At 45.7% G+C, this 25418-nt stretch overlaps 1 protein-coding gene across 1 annotated transcript in view; it reads right to left on the bottom strand.

Annotated features, from left to right (window-relative positions):
* Positions 1 to 25418, bottom strand: part of LOC311328004 (CUB and sushi domain-containing protein 3-like) — a gene marked incomplete at its 3' end in the record, with an annotated part of 605137 nt that overhangs the window by 286251 nt on the left and 293468 nt on the right. The window contains 3 exon segments of the mRNA XM_084461116.1: positions 4165 to 4289; positions 9016 to 9103; positions 17318 to 17395. Of these exon segments, the coding sequence (XP_084317242.1) occupies positions 4165 to 4289; positions 9016 to 9103; positions 17318 to 17395 (291 nt within the window).

The raw sequence follows: 25418 nt of genomic DNA, 5'->3' as shown, positions 1-25418 counted from the left end.
TCTCCTCTCCTCTCCTCTCCTCTCCTCTCCTCTCCTCTCCTCTCCTCTCCTCTCCTCTCCTCTCCTCACCTCTCCTCTCCTCTCCTCTCCTCTCAGTCTGCTCATCGGTAAACACTGTTGGAGAGAGGCTTTTTCTCTGGAATATACTATACTATACTGTTAATGGCCGGGTTTCCCGAACGAGTTAAGAAGCACTTAACTGAGTTAAGAAGCATTTAACTGAGTTAAGAAGCTTCTTAACTCCCCTGCAAAGGAAGGGTTGCTTAAGAAGGGTTCCTTAAGAAGGTTCTTTATCGGGAAACCCGGCCAATGTGTGTGTGATACTTTGTGTTTATGGTCACAGCAGAGAGAGGAGTCAGAGATACTGTCTGATATTGTTTCTCCTCACATCCCCATGGGTCCTGAGGGAACCCTCTCAGAAACACTTTGAGAACACATTTGGTTCTCTGAAGATTAAATGCTTCTCAAGTTGTCGTCTTCTTCTTTAATCGTGTAAGCCAGTCACATTAAAGGCTTTTTTCCTGCCATCCAATTTATTGAGTGCCTATATCAACTCTCCTTTTTTTTATTTGTATTAAATGGTTCTCCTTAGAACCTTTGTTTTACGAGATGGTTCTACCTGGAACCAATGAGGGAACAACAAAGTAGCACTCTGTGGTTCTGTCTAGCGGCCTTTAGGCAGCTCTTTCTTCTCCGAGGGTGTTGACCAACAGGGGGCAGCAGAGAGGACAGCTGGACTCCAGGACGATCTGGACCAACACTGAACCAACACTGGACCAACAATGGACCAACACTGAACCAGCACTGAACCTGCACTGGACCAGAACCTGGTAGCCTCTGAACGGTTGTGACGTCCAGCAAACAGCAGATGTTTTAGTGGTGTGTTGGACATTTAGAGTGTTTTGTTTGTAGCTGAGAGTATGCTCTCTTGTGGAGGACCTTGTTGTGTCAGGGTAGGGTTACGTTTAGTTTGAGACAGCAGCAGAGATTTAGATGGTAGGGTTATGGTTAATAGAGTTTGAGATGGTAGGGTTACGTTTAGTTTGAGACAGCAGCAGAGATTTAGATGGTAGGGTTAGGGTTAGTAGAGTTTGAGATGGTAGGGTTAGGGTTAATAGAGTTTGAGATGGTAGGGTTAGTGTTAATAGAGTTTGAGATGGTAGGGTTAGGGTTAGTAGAGTTTGAGATGGTGGGGTTATGGTTAATAGAGTTTGAGATGGTAGGGTTAGGGTTAACAGTAGAGTTTGAGATGGTAGGGTTATGGTTAGTAGAGTTTGAGATGGTAGGGTTAGTGTTAATAGAGTTTGAGATGGTAGGGTTAGGGTTAATAGAGTTTGAGATGGTAGGGTTATGGTTAATAGAGTTTGAGATGGTAGGGTTAGGGTGAACAGTAGAGTTTGAGATGGTAGGGTTAGGGTGAACAGTAGAGTTTGAGATGGTAGGGTTAGTGTTAACAGTAGAGTTTGAGATGGTAGGGTTAGGGTTAACAGTAGAGTTTGAGATGGTAGGGTTAGGGTGAACAGTAGAGTTTGAGATGGTAGGGTTAGGGTTAACAGTAGAGTTTGAGATGGTAGGGTTATGGTTAATAGAGTTTGAGATGGTGGGGTTATGGTTAACAGTAGAGTTTGAGATGGTAGGGTTAGGGTTAATAGAGTTTGAGATGGTAGGGTTATGGTTAATAGAGTTTAAAATGGTAGGGTTATGGTTAATAGAGTTTGAGATGGTAGGGTTATGGTTAATAGAGTTTGAGATGGTGGGGTTATGGTTAATAGAGTTTGAGATGGTAGGGTTATGGTTAATAGAGTTTGAGATGGTAGGGTTAGGGTTAATAGAGTTTGAGATGGTAGGGTTAGGGTGAACAGTAGAGTTTGAGATGGTAGGGTTAGGGTTAATAGAGTTTGAGATGGTAGGGTTAGGGTAAACAGTAGAGTTTGAGATGGTAGGGTTAGGGTTAACAGAGTTTGAGATGGTAGGGTTAGGGTTAATAGAGTTTGAGATGGTAGGGTTAGTGTTAATAGAGTTTGAGATGGTAGGGTTGGGGTGAACAGTAGAGTTTGAGATGGTAGGGTTAGGGTTAATAGAGTTTGAGATGGTAGGGTTAGTGTCAATATAGTTTGAGATGGTAGGGTTATGGTTAATAGAGTTTGAGATGGTAGGGTTAGTGTTAACAGTAGAGTTTGAGATGGTAGGGTTATGGTTAATAGAGTTTGAGATGGTGGGGTTATGGTTAATAGAGTTTGAGATGGTGGGGTTATGGTTAACAGTAGAGTTGGAGATGGTAGGGTTAGGGTTAATAGAGTTTGAGATGGTAGGGTTAGGGTGAACAGTAGAGTTTGAGATGGTGGGGTTATGGTTAATAGAGTTTGAGATGGTGGGGTTATGGTTAATAGAGTTTGAGATGGTAGGGTTAGGGTTAATAGAGTTTGAGATGGTGGGGTTATGGTTAATAGAGTTTGAGATGGTAGGGTTAGGGTTAATAGAGTTTGAGATGGTGGGGTTATGGTTAATAGAGTTTGAGATGGTGGGGTTATGGTTAACAGTAGAGTTGGAGATGGTAGGGTTAGGGTTAATAGAGTTTGAGATGGTGGGGTTATGGTTAATAGAGTTTGAGATGGTGGGGTTATGGTTAATAGAGTTTGAGATGGTAGGGTTATGGTTAATAGAGTTTGAGATGGTGGGGTTATGGTTAATAGAGTTTGAGATGGTGGGGTTAGGGTTAATAGAGTTTGAGATGGTAGGGTTATGGTTAATAGAGTTTGAGATGGTAGGGTTATGGTTAATAGAGTTTGAGATGGTAGGGTTATGGTTAATAGAGTTTGAGATGGTAGGGTTATGGTGAACAGTAGAGTTTGAGATGGTAGGGTTAGTGTTAATAGAGTTTGAGATGGTTGGGTTAGAGTTAATAGAGTTTGAGATGGTAGGGTTAGAGTTAATAGAGTTTGAGATGGTAGGGTTAGGGTGAACAGTAGAGTTTGAGATGGTAGGGTTATGGTGAACAGTATTAAGAGTCGTTGGCAGCCCTGCTCTAAGTCTGAGGCTGTCTGCTGGGACAGAACTCCAAGCGACCCAGGCAGCACACACACACTCTTCACACATTTAACAACACACACTCTTCACACACCACTTCCCTTCACACACGACCGCTGTGGCTCGATAATCCTTCACTAAATACTGAATCCAATCTGAGCAGCGCTGATACCAAGGCCAAGTATCGAACTATAGACACAACACTCCTCATCTAAAGTTTTCATCACTGCCTATAGGCTCGAACAGAGGTCGTTAGACATGATTGGTTACTGTATTTCCTGGAGCAGACGCATTGGTCGGCTCGGGAGCGCGGGGAGTGGGGCAATGACAGGGAGATGCCTAATTGATATCTGCAACGTCTAATTGCCAAAAGAATAACGAGATCATAACGAGAGTGTAACGAGATGATGAGGTCGGGCGCCATATCCAAAAAGATAATCATAGGTTGCGTTAATTAAGACGGCGAAGGAGGAAGTCCTGCGGGCTTGGCTCTCGCCTCCTCGCCGCCTCCCCGCGGACCAGCCAGACCGTAATTATACTGGGAGTTGTCCGGCACGTCAACTCATCTGCCTCCCTAATCACGCATAATTTAAATGTCTTCTCTCCTCTCCTCTTCTCTCCTCTTCTCTTCTCTCCTCTTCTCTCCTCTCCTCTTCTCTTCCCTCCTCTCCTCTTCTCTTCTCTCCTCTTCTCTTCTCTCCTCTTCTCTTCTCTCCTCTTCTCTCCTCTCCTCTTCTCTTCCCTCCTCTCCTCTTCTCTTCCCTCCTCTTCTCCTCTCTTCTCTTCCATCCTCTTCTCTCCTCTTCCCTCCTCTTCTCTTCTCTTCTCTTCTCTTTCTTCTCTTCTCTTCTCTTCTCTCCTCTTCCCACCTCTTCTCGTCTCTTCCTTCTCTTCTATTCTCTTTCTTTGTTTCTTCCTCTCATCTCCTCCTTCCTGTCTCCAGCGCGTCCTTGAGTTTGAGACGACAGAGCGGTGCTGTTTGCATCTTCATGAGTTCCCCTCCCACCTCTGTTTCCGGGCTGGATGTGTGAATGTGTGTGTGTGCGTGCGTGTGCGAGTATGTGTGTGTGTGAGTGTGTGTGTTTGCGAGTGTGTGTGTGTGAGTGTGTGTGTGTGTTTGTGTGGGAGCCTGCTCACCTTTGCAGACGGGTCGGTGGTCGCTCCAGGCGGTGAACACCTCAGCGACGCGCTGGCAGGTGATGGTCTTACTGCCCTGAAGCACGTGGTCCTCATCACACACGAACTGGGCCTTGGCACCGATGCTGGACACACACGCACACACACATACACACATGCACAAACACAGACACACACGTGCACGCACACACACACACACAGACACACACACACACACACACAGAAATCATGTTCGGTTCAATATGACTGAATAGCTCTGAATTACAATCTCCTCACTTGGCTTCTATGGACATTCTAACATCAATGGCCCAACATCTCAATGAATCTCTCAGGATCTCTCAGATCATCTAAGAATCTCTCAGACTTTCCCAGAATCTCTCAGGATCTCTAAAAGTCTTTCAGAATCTCTCATGATCTCTCATGATCTCTCAGAATCTCTCATGATCTCTCATGATCTCTCATGATCTCTCAGAATCTCTCAGAATCTCTCATGATCTTTCATGATCTCTCATGATCTCGCATGATCTCTCATGATCTCTCATGATCTCTCAGGATCTCTCAGGATCTCTCAGAATCTCTCAGAATCTCTCATGATCTCTCATGATCTCTCATGATCTCTCATGATCTCTCAGAATCTCTCAGAATCTCTCATGATCTCTCAGAATCTCTCATGGTCTCTCAGAATCTCTCAGAATCTCTCATGATCTCTCATGATCTCTCAGAATCTCTCAGAATCTCTCATGATCTCTCAGAATCTCTCAGAATCTCTCATGATCTCTCAGAATCTCTCAGAATCTCTCATGATCTCTCATGATCTCTCAGAATCTCTCATGATCTCTCAGAATCTCTCATGATCTCTCAGAATCTCTCAGGATCTCTCAGAATCTCTCAGAATCTCTCATGATCTCTCAGAATCTCTCATGATCTCTCATGATCTCTCAGAATCTCTCATGATCTCTCATGATCTCTCAGGATCTCTCAGAATCTCTCAGGATCTCTCAGAATCTCTCATGATCTCTCAGAATCTCTCATGATCTCTCAGGATCTTTCAGAATCTCTCAGGATCTCTCATGATCTCTCATGATCTCTCATGATCTCTCAGAATCTCTCATGATCTCTCATGATCTCTCATGATCTCTCAGGATCTCTCAGGATCTCTAAAAGTCTTTCAGAATCTCTCATGATCTCTCATGATCTCTCATAATCTCTCATGATCTCTCATGATCTCTCAGAATCTCTCAGAATCTCTCAGAATCTCTCAGAATCTCTCAGGATCTCTCATAATCTCTTATGATCTCTCATGATCTCTCATGATCTCTCAGAATCTCTCAGAATATCTCATGATCTCTCAGGATCTCTCAGAATCTCTCATGATCTCTCAGAATCTCTCAGAATCTCTCATGATCTCTCAGGATCTCTCAGAATCTCTCATGATCTCTCAGAATCTCTCAGAATCTCTCATGATCTCTCATGATCTCTCATGATCTCTCATGATCTCTCAGGATCTCTCAGAATCTCTCATGATCTCTCATGATCTCTCATGATCTCTCAGAATCTCTCAGAATCTCTCATGATCTCTCAGAATCTCTCATGGTCTCTCAGAATCTCTCAGAATCTCTCATGATCTCTCAGGATCTCTCAGAATCTCTCAGAATCTCTCATGATCTCTCAGAATCTCTCATGATCTCTCAGAATCTCTCATGATCTCTCATGATCTCTCAGAATCTCTCATGATCTCTCATGATCTCTCAGGATCTCTCAGAATCTCTCAGAATCTCTCATGATCTCTCAGGATCTCTCAGAATCTCTCATGATCTCTCAGAATCTCTCAGAATCTCTCATGATCTCTCATGATCTCTCATGATCTCTCATGATCTCTCAGGATCTCTCAGAATCTCTCAGAATCTCTCAGAATCTCTCATGATCTCTCATGATCTCTCATGATCTCTCAGAATCTCTCAGAATCTCTCATGATCTCTCAGAATCTCTCATGGTCTCTCAGAATCTCTCAGAATCTCTCATGATCTCTCAGGATCTCTCAGAATCTCTCAGAATCTCTCATGATCTCTCAGAATCTCTCATGATCTCTCAGAATCTCTCATGATCTCTCAGAATCTCTCATGATCTCTCATGATCTCTCAGAATCTCTCATGATCTCTCATGATCTCTCAGGATCTCTCAGAATCTCTCAGGATCTCTCAGAATCTCTCATGATCTTTCAGAATCTCTCAGGATCTCTCATGATCTCTCATGATCTCTCATGATCTCTCAGAATCTCTCATGATCTCTCATGATCTCTCATGATCTCTCAGGATCTCTCAGGATCTCTAAAAGTCTTTCAGAATCTCTCATGATCTCTCATGATCTCTCATAATCTCTCATGATCTCTCATGATCTCTCATGATCTCTCATGATCTCTCAGAATCTCTCAGAATCTCTCAGAATCTCTCATGATCTCTCAGAATCTCTCATGATCTCTCAGGATCTTTCAGAATCTCTCAGGATCTCTCATGATCTCTCATGATCTCTCATGATCTCTCAGAATCTCTCATGATCTCTCATGATCTCTCATGATCTCTCAGGATCTCTCAGGATCTCTAAAAGTCTTTCAGAATCTCTCATGATCTCTCATGATCTCTCATAATCTCTCATGATCTCTCATGATCTCTCATGATCTCTCAGAATCTCTCAGGATCTCTCATGATCTCTCAGGATCTCTCAGAATCTCTCATGATCTCTCAGAATCTCTCAGAATCTCTCATGATCTCTCATGATCTCTCATGATCTCTCATGATCTCTCATGATCTCTCAGAATCTCTCAGAATCTCTCATGATCTCTCAGAATCTCTCATGATCTTTCATGATCTCTCATAATCATTCAGGATCTCTCAGAATCTCTCAGGATCTTGTGACTCAAACAGCAGCATATGCAAATCATATGGGTTTACCAGTGGGTGAAAGAGAACCCTGGCCATTCACTGTGTCTGAGGCTAAACCTGCCTGAGGTCAGATGAGGGTGTGTGTGTGTGTGTGTGTGTGTGTGTGTGTGAGAGAGAGAGAGAAGAGGGAACAAGGTTCATTCAGTTCATCTGCAGAAGCAGGTGTGGGGAAGGGAGACAGAGGGAGAGATGGGGGGAGACAGCGAGAGAGAGGGAGGGAGAGATGGAGAGAGACAGGGAGAGAGAGGGAGGGAGAGATGGAGAGAGAGGGAGAGAGAGATAGAGGGAGAGATGGGGGGAGATAGATGGAGGAGAGATGGAGGGAGAAAAGGAGAGAGAGATAGATAGAGAGGGATACAGGGTGAGAGAGAGGGAGACAGGGAGAGAGAGATGGAGGAGAGATGGAGAGAGACAGGGAGGGGGAGAGGGAGACAGAGAGATATGGATGAGAGATGGGGGGAGGGAGGGAGGGAGAGCGAGTGTGTGTGTGTGTGTGTGTGTGCGGATATATCCGCGACATCCACAGATATCCGCATCAGCGGGTGGATGGGCCAATAAAAATCAACATTGTGATTAATTTCGGGTGGATTGCGGGTGGATTTGTCAGTTATATTCATATTTAATAACTACGATAATTATATATATGATATCATAACAACTGCGAGAAAGCGTGAGACCTGCCAGCAGCTCACTCAAATACCCTCGACCACTTCGTCAACCAAGATCCTGCGAAAGCGAGCCTATAATCTTTAAATTGTTTAAGTCAAGAAAATGCGCCTATATGAAAAGTGAATGAGCACGAACGGCTGGACATCATTAAATGTAAATACAATAACTTCCTGTTTGGCGGGTTGGGGGCGGGTCTCTACATTTTAGAAGATAATTACATCAGGTGGGTGGCGGGTGGATGATTGATGAGTGAACGCGGAGTCGGGGGCTCTCAAACTCCATCCGCGCATCTCTAGTGTGCGCGTACGTACGTATGTGTGTGTGTGTGCGTACATACGTGTGTGTGTGGGTGTGTGTGCGTGTGCGTGCATGTGTGTGTGTTTGCGCAGTCGGAAGTGATTATGTTTCTCATCTCTTCTGGCTCTCTATCATCCAAAATGTTTTTATCAACATAGTTACTGCAGATTGATCTGAAAAGACCTTTTGTGCCCGAGCTTCTATTCAGACGCTGCCAACAAGCAGCCTTGAGAACAGCTGAGTCATTCACAAAGCACTTAAAGAGGGATGAGAGGAGAGGAAGAGAGGAGAGGAAGAGGAGGAGAGGAAGAGGAGGAGAGCAGAGAGAAGACAGGGATGATGACACAGGGCACACGCACATCCCCGCGCCACTTTCCCATTATGACTCACAATCAACTTGAAACTTGGCACGAGCGAGCGCCCCTCTAGCCCCGCCTCTTCGAACCCCCGTCGTTGCCTAGGAATGGTCAGCTAAACGCCCCTAATTAATATTGGTCCACGCCGGTTGCATAGCGACGACGGGGGCAGATCCTGACAGAAACGCGTGAAGGCGTCGGCCTCGTGAAGCGAAGGTCATGGGTTCGACGCCTTCTTGTCCAGTGGAACCCAACTGTGCACTCCTCTCTGCCTGACTGAGGAATCTGCCACCAGGCTACATGGACCACTCATTTGTCCGACTGGTCACCTTGCTAGTTTTGAGAATACATTTCATAATGTGTCTGTGGCTGTAATACGAGTGACAGGCAGAGTTGATATTCAGGAAAGACGACTTGTCCCAGTCCCTGCATAACCACACATAGAAACTTACTACAGTGGGGAATGAGTTCTTGTAGGCCATTTTGCATCATTACACACTGTAATTACATGCCTTTTATACCCACGGACATGTGATAACAACATGAAAGAGGCTTGTATCTCCCCGACTGTGTGTGTGTGTGTGTCTTACCTGAAGTCAGAGCCAGATCGCTTGCCGTTCTCAGGTTCCCCAGGGTCGGGGCAGGAGTTGGACGCGTGCTTGATCCCCCCCTCGTTCACTGTTGCAGGGCAGTATGGGAAACAGGAACACCGTCAGAGCAATGCATTATGGGACAAGACAAGAGGAGACACAACACACACACACACACACACACATAGACACACACACAGACACACACAGAAACACAGTTAGAACATGTGACAGAACAGGACGTGTGTGTGTGTGTGTGTGTGTGTGTGTCTGTGTGTGTGTGTGTGTGTGAGAAGGAAGGGGTGGGAGAGACACCAGGCTATAGAAACTCACATGCTGGCTCCATGCCACAACACACACACACGCACACACAGCCTGCCACACGATACAGACTAACCCTTCTACACACACCTACACATCAGTCCTGTGGATTGGATGAGTGTAGTAGGAGTCCTTCCCTTAGGAAGACCAGTGGGCTGTTTGTGTGTGTGTGTGTGTGTGTGTGTGTGTGTGTGTGTGTGTGTGTGTGTATGTATGTCGAGAATCCCGGGAGTGGACTGTTTCCTAACGCACAGATCTCAGGTCAGCTATCCCTCCTCAGGTCACGACCCCGGCATGAAGAGCTCCCAACTGGTCACCCACAGACCCGGGGGGGGGGGGGTTACTAGCTAACCTGGCCGCCGCTCTGCCCGCCGCAGCCAGCAGGGGGGGGGGCGCTCCGGGGGTGGGGGGGGGATGGGGGGCAGCAGTCTGAGGCGGTGTGGGCGGCCCCTCGGGAGGACGACTAGAGGAGGGAGAGTCCAGGGGGGGAGGAGCTGTGACAGCGCTCCGCCTGACAGCCAGGCCACAGTGACTCCGCCCCTCTCGTGCTGGGTCTGACTGCGTCCCCCCAGTCTAACCCGGGCTTTGATCCGCCGTGGCGCCGGTGACACCCCTCAGCCCGACCAGGACACCTGGGGGGAGGATCCGAGCCCGGTTCCTCCTCAGGAACACACACGGTACTGTGCTGAGTGTGTAGGACACACATCACACGGCGTACAGTCCTCTCAAAACCTCTTATTTAAAAAACACATTAAAAACAGCAACTTTGTAGGGTTTGAATGAGAATATTCCACTTGCACTGTCAATAGAGTCAATATAGTCTGTGTATGTGTGTCGATAGGGCTGTTTACAATACGTTTCATTGGTCCCAGGGCCATGACATGTTCAGAGATTGTAATTTCATTGGTCCCAGGGCCATGACATGTTCAGAGGTTGTAATTTCATTGGTCCCAGGGCCATGACATGTTCAGAGGTTGTAATTTCATTGGTCCCAGGGCCATGACATGTTCAAAGGATGTAATTTCATTGGTCCCAGGGCCATGACATGTTCAAAGGATGTAATTTAATTGGGCCCAGGGCCATGACATGTTCAAAGGATGTAATTTCATTGGTCCCAGGGCCATGACATGTTCAAAGGATGTAATTTCATTGGTCCCAGGGCCATGACATGTTCAAAGGATGTAATTTAATTGGGCCCAGGGCCATGACATGTTCAGAGGTTGTAATTTCATTGGTCCCAGGGCCTTGAGATGTTCAGCGGTTGTAAAAGAAAACCGAAAGTCTGACAGCTAAATATCAGGATGCTTGATTTATTATTAATGTATCATTTTTACTATCTGGCAGGCATATAGAGGCGAGCTAAATATTATGCTACAGTACATCCAGGTCATTATGCATCTCCAAGTTTAGTGAGATATGTTTGTGTAGTCATGGTGATAAGATGGAAGACTGTGTGTATGTGTGTATGTGTGTGTGTGTGTGTGTGTGTGTGTGTGTGTGTGTGAGAAGGGGTGGGAGAGACACCAGGCTATAGAAACTCACATGCTGGCTCCATGCCAAAACAGACACATACAGACACACACACACACACACAGCCTGCCACACGATACAGACTAACCCTTCTACACACACCTACACATCACAGCTCCTGTGTGTGTGTGTTTGCGTAGTCACAGTGATGGGACGGTAGACTGTGTGTGTGTGTGTGTGTGTGTGTGTGTGTGTCTGCGTAGTCACGGTGATAGGACGGTAGACTGTGTGTGTGTGTGTGTGTATGTGTGTGTTTGCGTAGTCACAGTGATGGGACGGTAGACTGTGTGTGTGTGTGTGTGTGTGTGTGTGTGTGTTTGCGTAGTCACAGTGATGGGACGGTAGACTGTGTGTGTGTGTGTGTGTGTTTGCGTAGTCATAGTGATGGGACGGTAGAGTGTGTGTGTGTGTGTGTGTGTGTGTTTGCGTATTTACAGTGATGGGACGGTAGACTGTGTGTGTGTGTGTGTGTGTCTGCGTAGTCACAGTGATGGGACGGTAGAGTGTGTGTGTGTGTGTGTGTTTGCGTAGTCACAGTGATGGGACGGTAGACTGTGTGTGTGTGTGTGTGTGTGTGTGTGTGTCTCCGTAGTCACAGTGATGGGACGGTAGACTGTGTGTGTGTGTGTGTGTGTTTGCGTAGTCACAGTGATGGGACGGTAGACTGTGTGTGTGTGTGTGTGTTTGCGTAGTCACAGTGATGGGACGGTAGACTGTGTGTGTGTGTGTGTCTGCGTAGTCACGGTGATAGGACGGTAGACTGTGTTTGTGTGTGTGTGTGTGTTTGCGTAGTCACAGTGATGGGACAGTAGACTGTGTGTGTGTGTGTGTGTGTGTTTGCGTAGTCACAGTGATGGGACGGTAGACTGTGTGTGTGTGTGTGTTTGCGTAGTCACAGTGATGGGACGGTAGACTGTGTGTGTGTGTGTGTGTGTTTGCGTAGTCACAGTGATGGGACGGTAGACTGTGTGTGTGTGTGTGTGTGTGTGTGTGTTTGCGTAGTCACAGTGATGGGACGGTAGAGTGTGTCTAGGAGATCACATGGTTAAACAGACGTAGCGATGCTTATTTTAGTGAGCTCTGAATTAACCAGGCCTTGAGAATGTGGTTCTTAGAGAGAAGAAAGGGATTGTGGGCCATATCGGGCTGTTCTGTATGCTCTGGAAGCACCACACTCAGTCTGTGTGTGTGTGTGTCCCATACTTAGAAAGTAGTGTTCACATCCAGCAGCGACTCCACTGAAATGAGAAACCCAGGAGGGCAGTGGTCTTAACAACACACACACACACACACACACACACACACACACACACACACACACACACACACACACACACACACACACACCAGGCTAGAGCCTGTTACAGGCTTAGTCCATGTAATTGCGGTTGAAGTGGCACTCCAGGATTTAAGTATTCAGCAGTATTCCAGTCGTCCAGAACTCTCTAGGGCAGAACACACACACACACACACACACACACACACACACACACACACACACACACACACACACACACACATACACACACACACACACACACACACACACACACACACTCCCGTCTCTCTCTCTCTCTCTCTCTCTCTCTCTCTCTCTCTCTCTCTCTCTCTCTCTCTGCAATAGAGGAACTACTTGTTCCTTCTAGACATAGTCTCTGTTCATGCTGTGCAAAGAGCTGCTTGCTACCTGTGAAAATCTCTGTTTGCAACGGGGGCATATTCCAGAAGGTGAGAACATTATTAATTTTATTTTAATAAGTATGTATGTATGTATGTATGTATGTATGTATGTATGTATGTATGTATGTATGTATGTATGTATGATTGTTATTATCATCATTATTATTATTATTATCAATATTATTATTATTATTTTCAATCACCAGCACACAAAATTCCTCATAGATGCAAGCCCACTTTGCTAAAATAAAATCTGAATCTTCATATATAATGGTATTTGATAATATTCAGTGATATGCAGTAATAGTCAGTGCTATTCAGTGATATTCAGTAATATTCAGTGATATTCAGTAATATTCAGCGTTATGCAGTCATATTTATAGGTCATGCTCTTTGTCAGATTCTGGTCACAAATGCAGGTTAATCATGCTGAATGTTGTAGCCACAAATGCACACAGACAAAAACAAACTACAAAACAAACAAATAAACAAACGAGCAACTAAATGTAAGTGCACATGCCACATAAATACTGAGGGAGAGCAGTGAGGATAATGCAGTTATGGTCATTTTCATGTTGCATGTTTAGCTATTTCTTGTTTATCTTGGAGGCATACAGCTCAGTACAAGGCAGTCAAGGTGCAACTTTCCAATGAAGTAAGACAGATCATCTGAGATCATGTGACCGCTCTAGGATGCAGCATCAATCAGAGCATTCAATCATACAGCTCAGCCAGTTTTAATAGACGGGCTCCTCCACCTGAGTCTCTGTCCAACACACCGTCGCCTCAATTAACCCTAAATCTAACCCAGCATCTGTGCATACATGGATAGAGATGAACGCAGTGCTTAACGTCAGGTAGAGACGACACGTCACCACCCCTGAACACCAGAAGACATTAATAAACTACTGATGTGATACTGTTTTAACTGCATGGGGTAAAATAGCTATGGAGGCCGGGCCTGGGTACATAGCACTGCTACGGAGAATAGCTTCAGCCTCTGTGTCTTTGTTCCATTACCCTGGGTTAGTGTGATCTGATCCTGCTCAGACAGACCGACCCTCGAGCTCCAGTGGAGCTGATTTCATTGTGATCTGAAGGAGAGCTTTGGCTTGAAACGTCACAAATTGGCTAAACCCCAGTTTTTGTTTTTTAATGTGCTGTATAAAAAGGTGACTTGACTTCTTCTTGTGTTTAGAATCCAGCACCTCACCTTCATTTTTGAATGTGCGTGACTCCAACGTCCCTGTACTTAGATAGCCTGACACATCAACTACTCTACCTGACATCAACAACTACTCTATCTGACATCATCTACTCTACCTGACACATCATCTACTCTACCTGACACATCAACTACTCTACCTGACACATCATCTACTCTACCTGACACATCATCTACTCTACCTGACACATCATCTACTCTACCTGACACATCAACTACTCTACCTGACACATCATCTACTCTACCTGACACATCAACTACTCTACCTGACACATCAACTACTCTACCTGACATCATCATCTACTCTACCTGACACATCATCTACTCTACCTGACATCATCATCTACTCTACCTGACACATCAACTACTCTACCTGACACATCAACTACTCTACCTGACACATCATCTACTCTACCTGACACATCAACTACTCTACCTGACACATCAACTACTCTACCTGACACATCATCTACTCTACCTGACACATCAACTACTCTACCTGACACATCATCTACTCTACCTGACATCATCTACTCTACCTGACACATCATCTACTCTACCTGACACATCATCTACTCTACCTGACACATCATCTACTCTACCTGACACATCAACTACTCTACCTGACACATCATCTACTCTACCTGACATCATCATCTACTCTACCTGACATCATCAACTACTCTACCTGACATCATCAACTACTCTACCTGACACATCATCTACTCTACCTGACACATCAACTACTCTACCTGACACATCAACTACTCTACCTGACACATCAACTACTCTACCTGACACATCATCTACTCTACCTGACACATCAACTACTCTACCTGACACATCATCTACTCTACCTGACACATCAACTACTCTACCTGACACATCATCTACTCTACCTGACACATCAACTACTCTACCTGACACATCATCTACTCTACCTGACACATCAACTACTCTACCTGACACATCATCTACTCTACCTGACACATCAACTACTCTACCTGACATCATCAACTACTCTACCTGACACATCAACTACTCTACCTGACACATCAACTACTCTACCTGACATCATCTACTCTACCTGACACATCATCTACTCTACCTGACATCATCAACTACTCTACCTGACACATCATCTACTCTACCTGACACATCAACTACTCTACCTGACATCAACTACTCTACCTGACACATCAACTACTCTACCTGACACATCATCTACTCTACCTGACACATCAACTACTCTACCTGACATCAACTACTCTACCTGACACATCAACTACTCTACCTGACATCAACTACTCTACCTGACACATCAACTACTCTACCTGACACATCATCTACTCTACCTGACACATCAACTACTCTACCTGACACATCAACTACTCTACCTGACATCAACTACTCTACCTGACATCATCTACTCTACCTGACACATCAACTACTCTACCTGACATCAACTACTCTACCTGACACATCATCTACTCTACCTGACACATCATCTACTCTACCTGACATCATCTACTCTACCTGACACATCAACTACTCTACCTGACACATCAACTACTCTACCTGACACATCATCTACTCTACCTGACACATCATCTACTCTACCTGACACATCATCTACTCTACCTGACACATCAACTACTCTACCTGACACATCATCTACTCTACCTGACACATCATCTACTCTACCTGACACATCAACTACTCTACCTGACACATCATCTACTCTACCTGACACATCAACTACTCTACCTGACACATCAACTACTCTACCTGACACATCATCTACTCTACCTGACACATCATCTACTCTACCTGACATCATCATCTACTCTACCTGACATCATCATCTACTCTACCTGACACATCTACTCTACCTGACATCATCTACTCTACCTGACATCAACTACTCTACCTGACACATCAACTACTCTACCTGACATCATCTACTCTTCCTGACACATCAACTACTCTACCTGACATCATCAACTACTCTACCTGACACATCAACTACTCTACCTGACATCATCTACTCTACCTGACACATCAACTACTCTACCTGACACATCAGCTACTGTACTTGACATCTACTGTACCTGACATATCAGCCCTCCTCAACAGTCAGTACCAACCTATTGTTGTTAAAGGTTCCCGGTTGAGGGAAAAGTCACGCTCATCCAAAAATACCTTCATAGCAGGTGCTGGATTGAACGCATGACAGGAAGAGAGAAAAGACACTGTAGCTCCAATACTAGAAATATTCCTTTGTGTTTTCATAAGAGCTTCGGCTCCAAACGTCACACGATGGAATAAATCTAGTATGGGAGCTACAGTATGCAGAGCGTTTTCTTTGTTCATGTTGAAGGTTCTGACTAATGTTCTCCAACCCCCAGAGACTCTCTTTGATTGGGTGAGGAAGCTTATCGTCAGAGTTGTTGCGGCCAATCACATTGACTTTTTATCAAGTCATTAGGATCAATATTACACATGATCAATATTACACATGCTAACTAGGGAAGAGCTCCAAATGCTATTGAACCTAACGTGTGGTGTGTGTGTGTGTGTGTGTGTGTGTGTGTGAGAGAGAGAGAGAGCTCTGTGAGCCCAGCAAGGTTCTTTATTATAATTGTATCAGGACACAATTCATCAGTCATTAACTTTATTGTCAGAATCAATCAGGGTGCCTGTGCTGGGTCGCGCCTGGCTAGGAGGCTGAACACAGAGGGACCAGGGTTCACCAGCGCTACACAAACACACACAGAACAGTGCTGCTTAACACACACACCCCCAACAATAAACTGGAACAGGAGTTTGATTGTCCCCTTGGGAGAACCCTCTGGAGGGGAAAAAAACCTTGAACAACGTTACAGGACTAATTTGGTATTTAGCATTATAAGCCCTGTTATAAGGTTATTAATCATATACAATGGTGCATAGAAACATTTTAACTCTTTAGCTCTTAACTGGGTTTTCAAAAGGTTTTCAGATGGGGACAATCAAAGAATCGTTCTGGAATTTTGTTCTGAGGGTGCCTCCATGGCTGCCGTGCTGTCATGACTGGTCTTCCTGTGTGGTCGGCTTGCCCTTCTCCTGTGTGTGTGTGTTGTACATCGTCCAATCACCAGCGCTGGCCACGCTGTCATCCGCTTTAAACCAACATGGCGGTTGACAGTGTGTGGCTGTTGTTAGCGGTCTTCCGTGTCGGCCCAAAGCCTCGGCCGTGACTTTGCGTTGAAGGGGACTCCGGGGTAGTAGTAGCACTACTGCCATTCATCACAGCTTATTGATTATTGATTCAGACCAGGCTATTGATCAGGCGATGATGGGAGATGGACAGGCAGGGTAGGAAGGGGGGGGGGGGGCATGCATGAGATACCGGCTGCAGGCTACGGTAAGCTGAGCAAAAGCCATGGCAGAACTGATCAAAAACATGAGGTCACATCTACCACGCACACAGCACAGACACCGAACCAAACGCCACCAAACCAATCCACAGATTTACCATGAAGGAGAAACAAAGGTAGGACTCACAGATAGAAAACTTGTTGCTGTTGTCTTTGCCTGGGAATAACTTAACTCCTCTAGATTTAGAGTCTAGCGACCTCTTCACTACAGTCAGAGAAACACAGGGACAGGAAATCAAACAGGTGAAAAGACCTCAGGAACCCAGGAGCCCTTCCTCTGCCTGGCGAAGAAGAGACCAACCATAAAAGCAGGAACAGTAGTCAAAGTACCAAAGCAATGGAAAGAAAAAGAATGTGCAGAGAGAGAGAGAGAGAGAGAGAGAGAGAGAGAAAGGGAAAGAGAGAGAGGCAGAGAAAGGAACAAAATCTAAAAGAGGGTAAATGCAGGGCATAGGAGAGATATTATTTAGAGGCAGCGTACAGGGCTTCTGTTCAGCTGTGAGACTGAGCTGAGCGGAGAGGAGAGGCAGATATGGATCACACTGAGACCCTGGGGGGGGGGGGGGGAGGGGGGATCACACTGAGACCCTGGGGGGGGGTTCCCTGGGGTGAGAGGGCTGGAGGGGCCTGTCAACGATCCCTTACAATGTTACGTCTGAGGATTTGTCATGCAACCGCAGGAAGTCACAGTGCGCGCACACACACGCACACACACACACACACACACGCACACACATACACACACACACACACACACACACACACACACACACACACACACACACACACACACACACACACACACAGGCATTCCAATGACAGGGAGTTTCAGGTGTTGGCCATCGTCTAAGCCAATCAGTTTCAGAATTTGACTCTAGCCTCAATATAGCAACTGAACAGAAGCCCTGTAAGAAATGACAAGCAGAATAATAATAATAATAATAATAATAATAATAATAATAATAGCAGCAATGCGGTCACATTCCATACTACAGAAAACATTGTGACAAATGTTTTCCTTTGACAACATAAAGAAATCAACCTGCTAGGCAGTAAGTGTAAATCCAACCACATGTGGAGGAGTTGATCCTCCAGTGTTCATCAGGACAGCGGTCTCTCTCTCTGGCTGAGATGGTATGGTGGTGCCACAGACCTGGGCCAAGTACTACTGCTACAGGTAATACTGCTAAAATACTGGCAAACACTGGTGAAATACTAGCAAAATACTGGCGAATACGGGGCAAATCCTTGGCAAATACTGGCGGTAAATACTGGTTGAACACTGGAAAATACTGGTATACAGTATACTGGTCAAATACCTGTCAAATACCTGTCAATTACTGGGCAAATATTTGGGGTGTGCTTGGTGTGTACTTGGATTACTTTACCCAGTACAATGGGACCATTTGGAACAGTCTGAGATAAATCAAGCTGACCTCAGATAAATCTTCAAATACTGTGACGTGTGTGATTGCTGTATTTGCCTCAGGTCTGTGGTGATGTGTGGGCTGGGGGGCAGCACTGGATGGCAGCAGGAAGGGCCTTGTGCGAGTAAGCCTGCGTACAACTGATACTAAAGCTAGGATACTCCAAAAGATACCAAGTGCAGTGTGGGGACTGCGGTCCAGCAGCTTTGGATGCTACTGCCTGGTCTGTATGCTACTGCCTGGTCTGTATGCTACTGCCTGGTCTGTAGGCTACTGCCTGGTCTGTATGCTACTGCCTGGTCTGTATGCTACTGCCTGGTCTGTATGCTACTGCCTGGTCTGTATGCTACTGCCTGGTCTGTATGCTACTGCCTGGTCTGTATGCTACTGCCTGGTCTGTAGGCTACTGCCTGGTCTGTAGGCTACTCTTCAGCAGGACTGAAGGCACACAGCATTAGCATCACCCAGACACAAGACTACAAGAATTCAATGTATGTACTGTCGAAGCAGCATAACCATAGCTGTAGCTAGCTATGTGCATTCAGGTTAGCTACCGCTATGTTAATCGCATTTAGGCTAGCTACAAGCAGGCTAACTGTAGTCAGGTTAGCTAGAACCAGGCTAACTGTAACCAGGCTTAACTGTAACCAGCCCTCAGGGCAGCAGAAGATATGAACAGCCCTCAGGGGTGAAACTATCTAGGTGGATACAGTACAATGTGATAGAGGATGTTGAAGTTGAAAGGTTGATCAAAATGGCGGATCTCTCATGACGTTTTAGTTTGTCAGTTCAGTGGGAGGTGACGGTATGGTTACATGTTATCACGACTGGTTTGAGGAGGATCAGAGGCATGGAGGGGCTGCGCTGCTGTTCAGCTGTCCTGTTGGGGAAGAGGACTCTGGGACGGGACTGGCAGTTTGCCCACCTTTACAGATCACATGGTCACGGAGAAGGTTTCCATAAATGCCGCTGTCGTCGTAAATCACAGCCTCTAAACTGCGCACATGTTCAAGGTTACTGTCCAGCTTTATGGGCAGAGTTGATTACCTGGCAGGGCTGATATAAACCAGCTGAGCAGGACCGGGGAGCGCCAGGCTGATATAAACCAGCTGAGCAGGACCGGGGAGCGCCAGGCTGATATAAACCAGCTGAGCAGGACCGCGGAGCGTCAGGCTGATATAAACCAGCTGAGCAGGACCGCGGAGCGCCAGGCTGTCCGTCACACATCATGCTAAGGGGGCTGAAACACCATGATAACACTGTTCAGGTAGTACTTCAAATTCCTTCAGGATTAATAAACTATCTATCTATCTATCTATCTATCTATCTATCTATCTATCTATCTATCTATCTATCTATCTATCTATCTATCTATCTATCTATATATCTTTCTCTCTCTCTCTATTTATATATATATATATATAGAATAGAATAGAATATATATATATATAGAACATAATAGAATAGAATAGAATAGAATAGAATAGAATAGAATAGAATAGAATAGAACCTTTATTTGCCATGTGCCAAGTTCCGGTACAGGTACGTTGGGATTCTTGTAATCGCTTGTCCTTACACTATCTTATCAGTGCCAAACACTTCCTCATTCCAGTCCTAGGTACTCTGCTAGACATTTAAAGGTTCCCAAATGGACAATTTACTATACCATTTTTCATCTAGCAGTCTATCAGTATCATCCTCAAATACTGACAAATTCTATCTATTTGTCTGTCTGTCTGTCCGTCCGTCCATCTATCTTCTAGTACATGCTGTTTCTTGAATGGTAAATGGACTGCACTTACAATTCACCCATTCACACACCAATGGTGGCAGCTGCCATGCTCATTGGGAGCAATTTGGGGTCTTGCTCAAGGACACTTAGACACGTGGGCAGGAGGAGTCAGGATTCAAACCAGCAACCCTGTGGTCAGCGGACGACCATCTCTACCTCCTGACCCCCCCTCCTCCCGCTTCTTGAATACTGGTACCTAAACTATTCTGTTTTTGATTCCGATGTTGAATGAGTGTATTTAAATCTGAATATGGGTGTACCCCTCTCATCACAGTAGTTAAGAGAAGGACTAGGGCTCGTGTTGCTATGAAGCTAGTTGCTCAGTCAGAGTCAAACTATTCTGCAAGTCATGGAGAAACGTAAAGACAACATATTTTCAAAATCGAAATGATTGTGAACAACACAACCGTAAAGTTCACACACAAAATGAATAATTAAACACAAAACCAGTGAAGCATCTATAGCCAGCACCGACCTCGAGAAACACAGCTCCCCATGGAGTAAACATGAAGATGGAGGGTTGCAGTTTTCGACTGCTGGAAAAAGAGAAGCAACTTTCACCGGCAGCATCATCGCCATCACTCCTCAAGTCCAATGAACATTGAAACAGGATTAATGGCTTTCCTGCACTTTCACTGCCTGGCACTTTTAAGTTTGAGCTGATCTATTGTTTTTAATGTGTGTATGAAACTGGTTGTTTTTCGGACAGGTTTCGGTTGACTTGGAATCAACGTGATTTAATCAATTCCGAGTAGGAATCAAACTCTGGTGCCCAGCACTAGTGATGACTCATGCCATTTGAATCTTGAAGAAAAGGCCAGGCTGGAACATTTTACAAGTGTAGTTACAATTTAAAATAGGCAGTTCTGCACACTTCCTGGTCTACGGTCACTTCCTGGTCTATGGTCACTTCCTGGTCTATGGTCACTTCCTGGTCTACGGTCACTTCCTGGTCTATGGTCACTTCCTGGTCTATGGTCACTTCCTGGTCTATGGTCACTTCCTGGTCTACGGTCACTTCCTGGTCTACGGTCACTTCCTGGTCTACGGTCACTTCCTGGTCTACGGTCACTTCCTGTGCTGCGTTCCGAATCGCTTACTTCTACTTCTTACTACCAGTACCTACTACAGCTGCCCTTAGAAAGTACGTACTTTGCAAGCAGTAGGCATCCAATTGGGACATACTACCTTGTCATAACATTACGCCTTGAAATTTGCCCTCATCCGTCACTGTCCAAAACGTGACATTCGTCTACAGCTGTCACGACTTGCACATGTGACGCACATTTCCGCTGTGCACAGGATTGTGGGTCAGAATAGCCAGAAAAGCCTGCTGGCTTGCATACTGCAAAAAACGACCGGATGTAGTAGACATCCTGGTATTTTTGCCATACTGCATGTGGCATACTATGTATTCGGACATACTACATCCTGTTTTGGCATACTATATAGGAGGGTAGTATGCGATTCGGAACGCAGCCCTGGTCTATCGTCACTTCCTGGTCTACGGTCTCTTCCTGGTCTACGGCCACTTCCTGGTCCGTGATGCTGCACCTGTCCTCATAACAAGCCAAGTTTATTTATTGACTTATCGCCACACAGCGCAGCTTAATGATTCTGGCGTGACGGACAGCATCTACAATCGGAGGGCGTCCCGCCCCACTCGACAGCAGGGGCATCTGAGGAGCACGATCATCCCCGCTGACATCGCTCATGTTCCCCTGACAACCCAACCCTGCGGATGCAGATTAGGATTTATTTTCACAATTATCCTTAATCTGCAGCATTAATTATCAGGGCAGGGCTCTGCATCTTAATCTAGCTGCCTCTCCGCTCTCTGATGAGGTCCACCTCTGCCGTGTCGTCCGTCAGGCCGCCCTGCCCTTCTCTGTGGTGAGAGGCCTAATCTACTCCTCATCTATCATACCAGGCCTTCACATGTGCAGATGTGGGGACCATAGAAAAAAAAACAAAGGCATTTGGTCACACAAACATGCAAACACACACACACACACACACACACACACAAACATACACATACGCATACACACACACACACACGCATACACACACACACACACACGCATACACACACACACACACACACACACACACGCATGCAGCCTGTATTGGTGGGGACTGACAAATGGTGGCGTCAGCCCAGACTCTTATTAGTAAAAGCTGAATGTTTCATTACAGCCATTCAGTGGCCTGGGGGTCATCTTGTCACTCATGAATAAATAAGGTATGAAATGATAAATTGATTTCTGCCTGCCGCAAGATGAAGTTAGAGGGGTCCATTTAGAATAAAACCCAGGATGTGGTGGTAGAGGCGGAGACGTGGGAGGGGCATAACAAGATGGTTCATATGTTTGGTAGATAATTGATTTCCTGTCCTGTCATAACACCTGTTGCATTATTACCTGGACCCGAGCAGAGCAGGGAGAGGGAACAGGGTGACCGCTGCACATCCTCTCTCTCTCTCTCTCTCTCTCTCTCTCTCTCTCTCTCTTTCTCTCTCTCTATTTCTCTCTCTCTTTCTCTCTCTTTCTGTCTCTCTTTCTTTCTTTCTCTCTCTTTCTCTCTCTCTTCCTCTCTCTCTCTTTCTCTCTCTCTTTCTTTCTCTCTTTCTCTCTCTCTCTTCCTCTCTCCCTCCCTCTATTTCTGTCTCTCTCTTTCTCTCTCTTTTTCTACCCATGTATGACTATGGCGACACCATCTACCGATCTGCCTGCAAAACTACTCTGCAGAAGCTTGATGTGCTCTATCACTCCGCCATCCGTTTCACTACAAATGCCCCGTTCAGGACTCACCACTGCACGTTATACTCCTCTGTGAACTGGCCATCTCCACACACCCGTCGTGAATTACACTGGTACATGCTGATCTACAAAACTCTCCTTGCACTGTCACCCCCCTACCTGTGTAGTCTGTTAATAATCTGCACCTGCTGCTTACAACACCCGCTCTGCACATCTCATCCTGCTAAAAATCCCCCAAACACACTCTGCAATTGGTCAATCGTCATTTCAGTCTGCCATGCCCACAGACTGGAACAAATTACCAAAAGCTTAAAACTGACAATTTCATCTCCAAGTCCGCCTTCAAGATCTCTCTCATGGACATTCTAAACGACACATGCAACTGCTTCTCGGACTGATGTGAGCGCTCTGTTTCTCTTCCTTTGTCCTGTCATGTTTCTGTTTCTTGTGCTGTTTGTCTAGTCATGTTTAATCATGTTTTGTCTTATTTTATTTATTTACTGTATTTAAAAAAAAAGATTTTTAACTTGTTTTTAACTTTGTATTTCTTGTTTTCCCCTACCCCTTTCCCCTCAAAAGGTTGTGCCTTTTGCCAGGTCGTCATTGTAAATAAGAAACTGTTCTTAATGTCTTACCTGGAAAAATAAAGGTTTAATAAATAATTAAAAATAATAAAATATCGACAAGAACGTGCATGTGACCAACAAGCATCTGCATGGTGGGTCACCGAGGGAGAGTGAGAGAAAAGCAGCCAGGAGAATGAGACACCAGGAGCTTCCACACAGCAAACTGGTGCTGCGTGAGCCAACACATCGATCACGAGGGCCTCCCACACTCACATACGTGGACGTACCTAAGAGAGACGCAGGAGCCGAGAGTACCGCTGACCTAACCAGATGTATGGAGGATCGGGAAGACTGAAAGCGCCGATGAAGGGTTCGTCCGATGACGACCTAGGGATACAGGGAGGGAAGGAGAGGCGGAGGTGGAGGGGGGATACGGTGGCTCAGTGGCTCAGTGGCTCGGTGGGTTACACCTTCGCCTCACAGCAGCAACGTCATGGGTTCGATTCCCACCTCGAACATCTACCGGGAGACTTTGGAACATGGCCAGAGAGACGCAGAGAGAAACCAAACAAGAACAACCAGCAGAAGATTCCAGCCTCTGTGCTCTCAAGACAGCAAGGGCCTCTCTCTCCTTCCTTCTCTCTCTCTTTCTCTCCTTCCCTCTCTCTCTCTCTCCTTCCCTCTCTCTCTCTCTCTCTCTCTCTCTCCTTCCCCCTCTCTCTCTCTCTCCTTCCCCCTCTCTCTCTCTCTCCTTCCTTTCCCCCCGCCCCACACACACCTCTCCACCTCTCCCCAGAGAGACCAGCCTGAGGCTCTGTGGGTTTAGAGGACTATTACTCTGTGTGGCTGTTGTCAAGACCTAATTAGAGTGAGTCCGCGGAGGTGGGGAGTTAGGTGAGGTACGGGGGCTGAGCTCAGCCCTGGGGCGGAGGTTGCTGCACGTCTGAGCGTACGATGCTGTTACACTGGTGGAAGTGTTTGGCCAACAAACCCCCCATGACACTGGACAATATGTTATCACCCCAGAACTAACACCCCAGATACCCCGGACACCGTCACCCCATAGGACCTGGAAGGAAACAGTTAATTGCCATTGGCCGCAGAGAGAGCAGGAAGAGGAGGGGAACCTATCGGAATGGGTTCTCGGGAACAAGGTTACAGGACGTGGAGGGGTTAATTAGGCCACTCCCACTATTCTCTCACATTGTGAGGCCCCAATTACTGCTGAAGCCAACAAATTCTCCACTGGTTTTTGACTTCTTGAATTTAAATAGCCAACATTTGGAAGACAATTCCACTAAATTAGAAGTTATGCTACTTTGGATGGATTTTACTTGTGTAGAAGTAGAATTCTAAGAATAACTGTAGTCCAAGAAACTCAAGTCCCATTACCAGAGACACCACCCAAAGTCCCATTGTCAGGGAAACTTGTTACCAGAAAATCCTAAAGTCCTGTTACCAGAAAATCCTAAAGTCCTGTTACTGGAGAATCCTACAGTCCTGTTACTGTACAATCCTTAAGTCATGTTACTATGTGACTTTTCTTTTTGCCACTGCTTTCTAAGAGGAGCTATGTTTATCAGTATACTGCACTGTAACTTTTATTCCTGTATTCTATTTGTCCTGCTTTTTGTTTAAATGTCTATAATGACTTGCTTTTTGTTTTAATGCTTTTAATTTG

The sequence above is a fragment of the Borostomias antarcticus genome, assembly GCF_949987555.1.
Source record: "Borostomias antarcticus genome assembly, chromosome: 36".
NCBI classification, from domain to species: Eukaryota; Metazoa; Chordata; class Actinopteri; order Stomiiformes; family Stomiidae; genus Borostomias; species Borostomias antarcticus.
The sequence above is the reverse complement of the archived record's forward strand: the minus strand, read 5'-3'. Positions and strand labels throughout refer to the sequence as shown.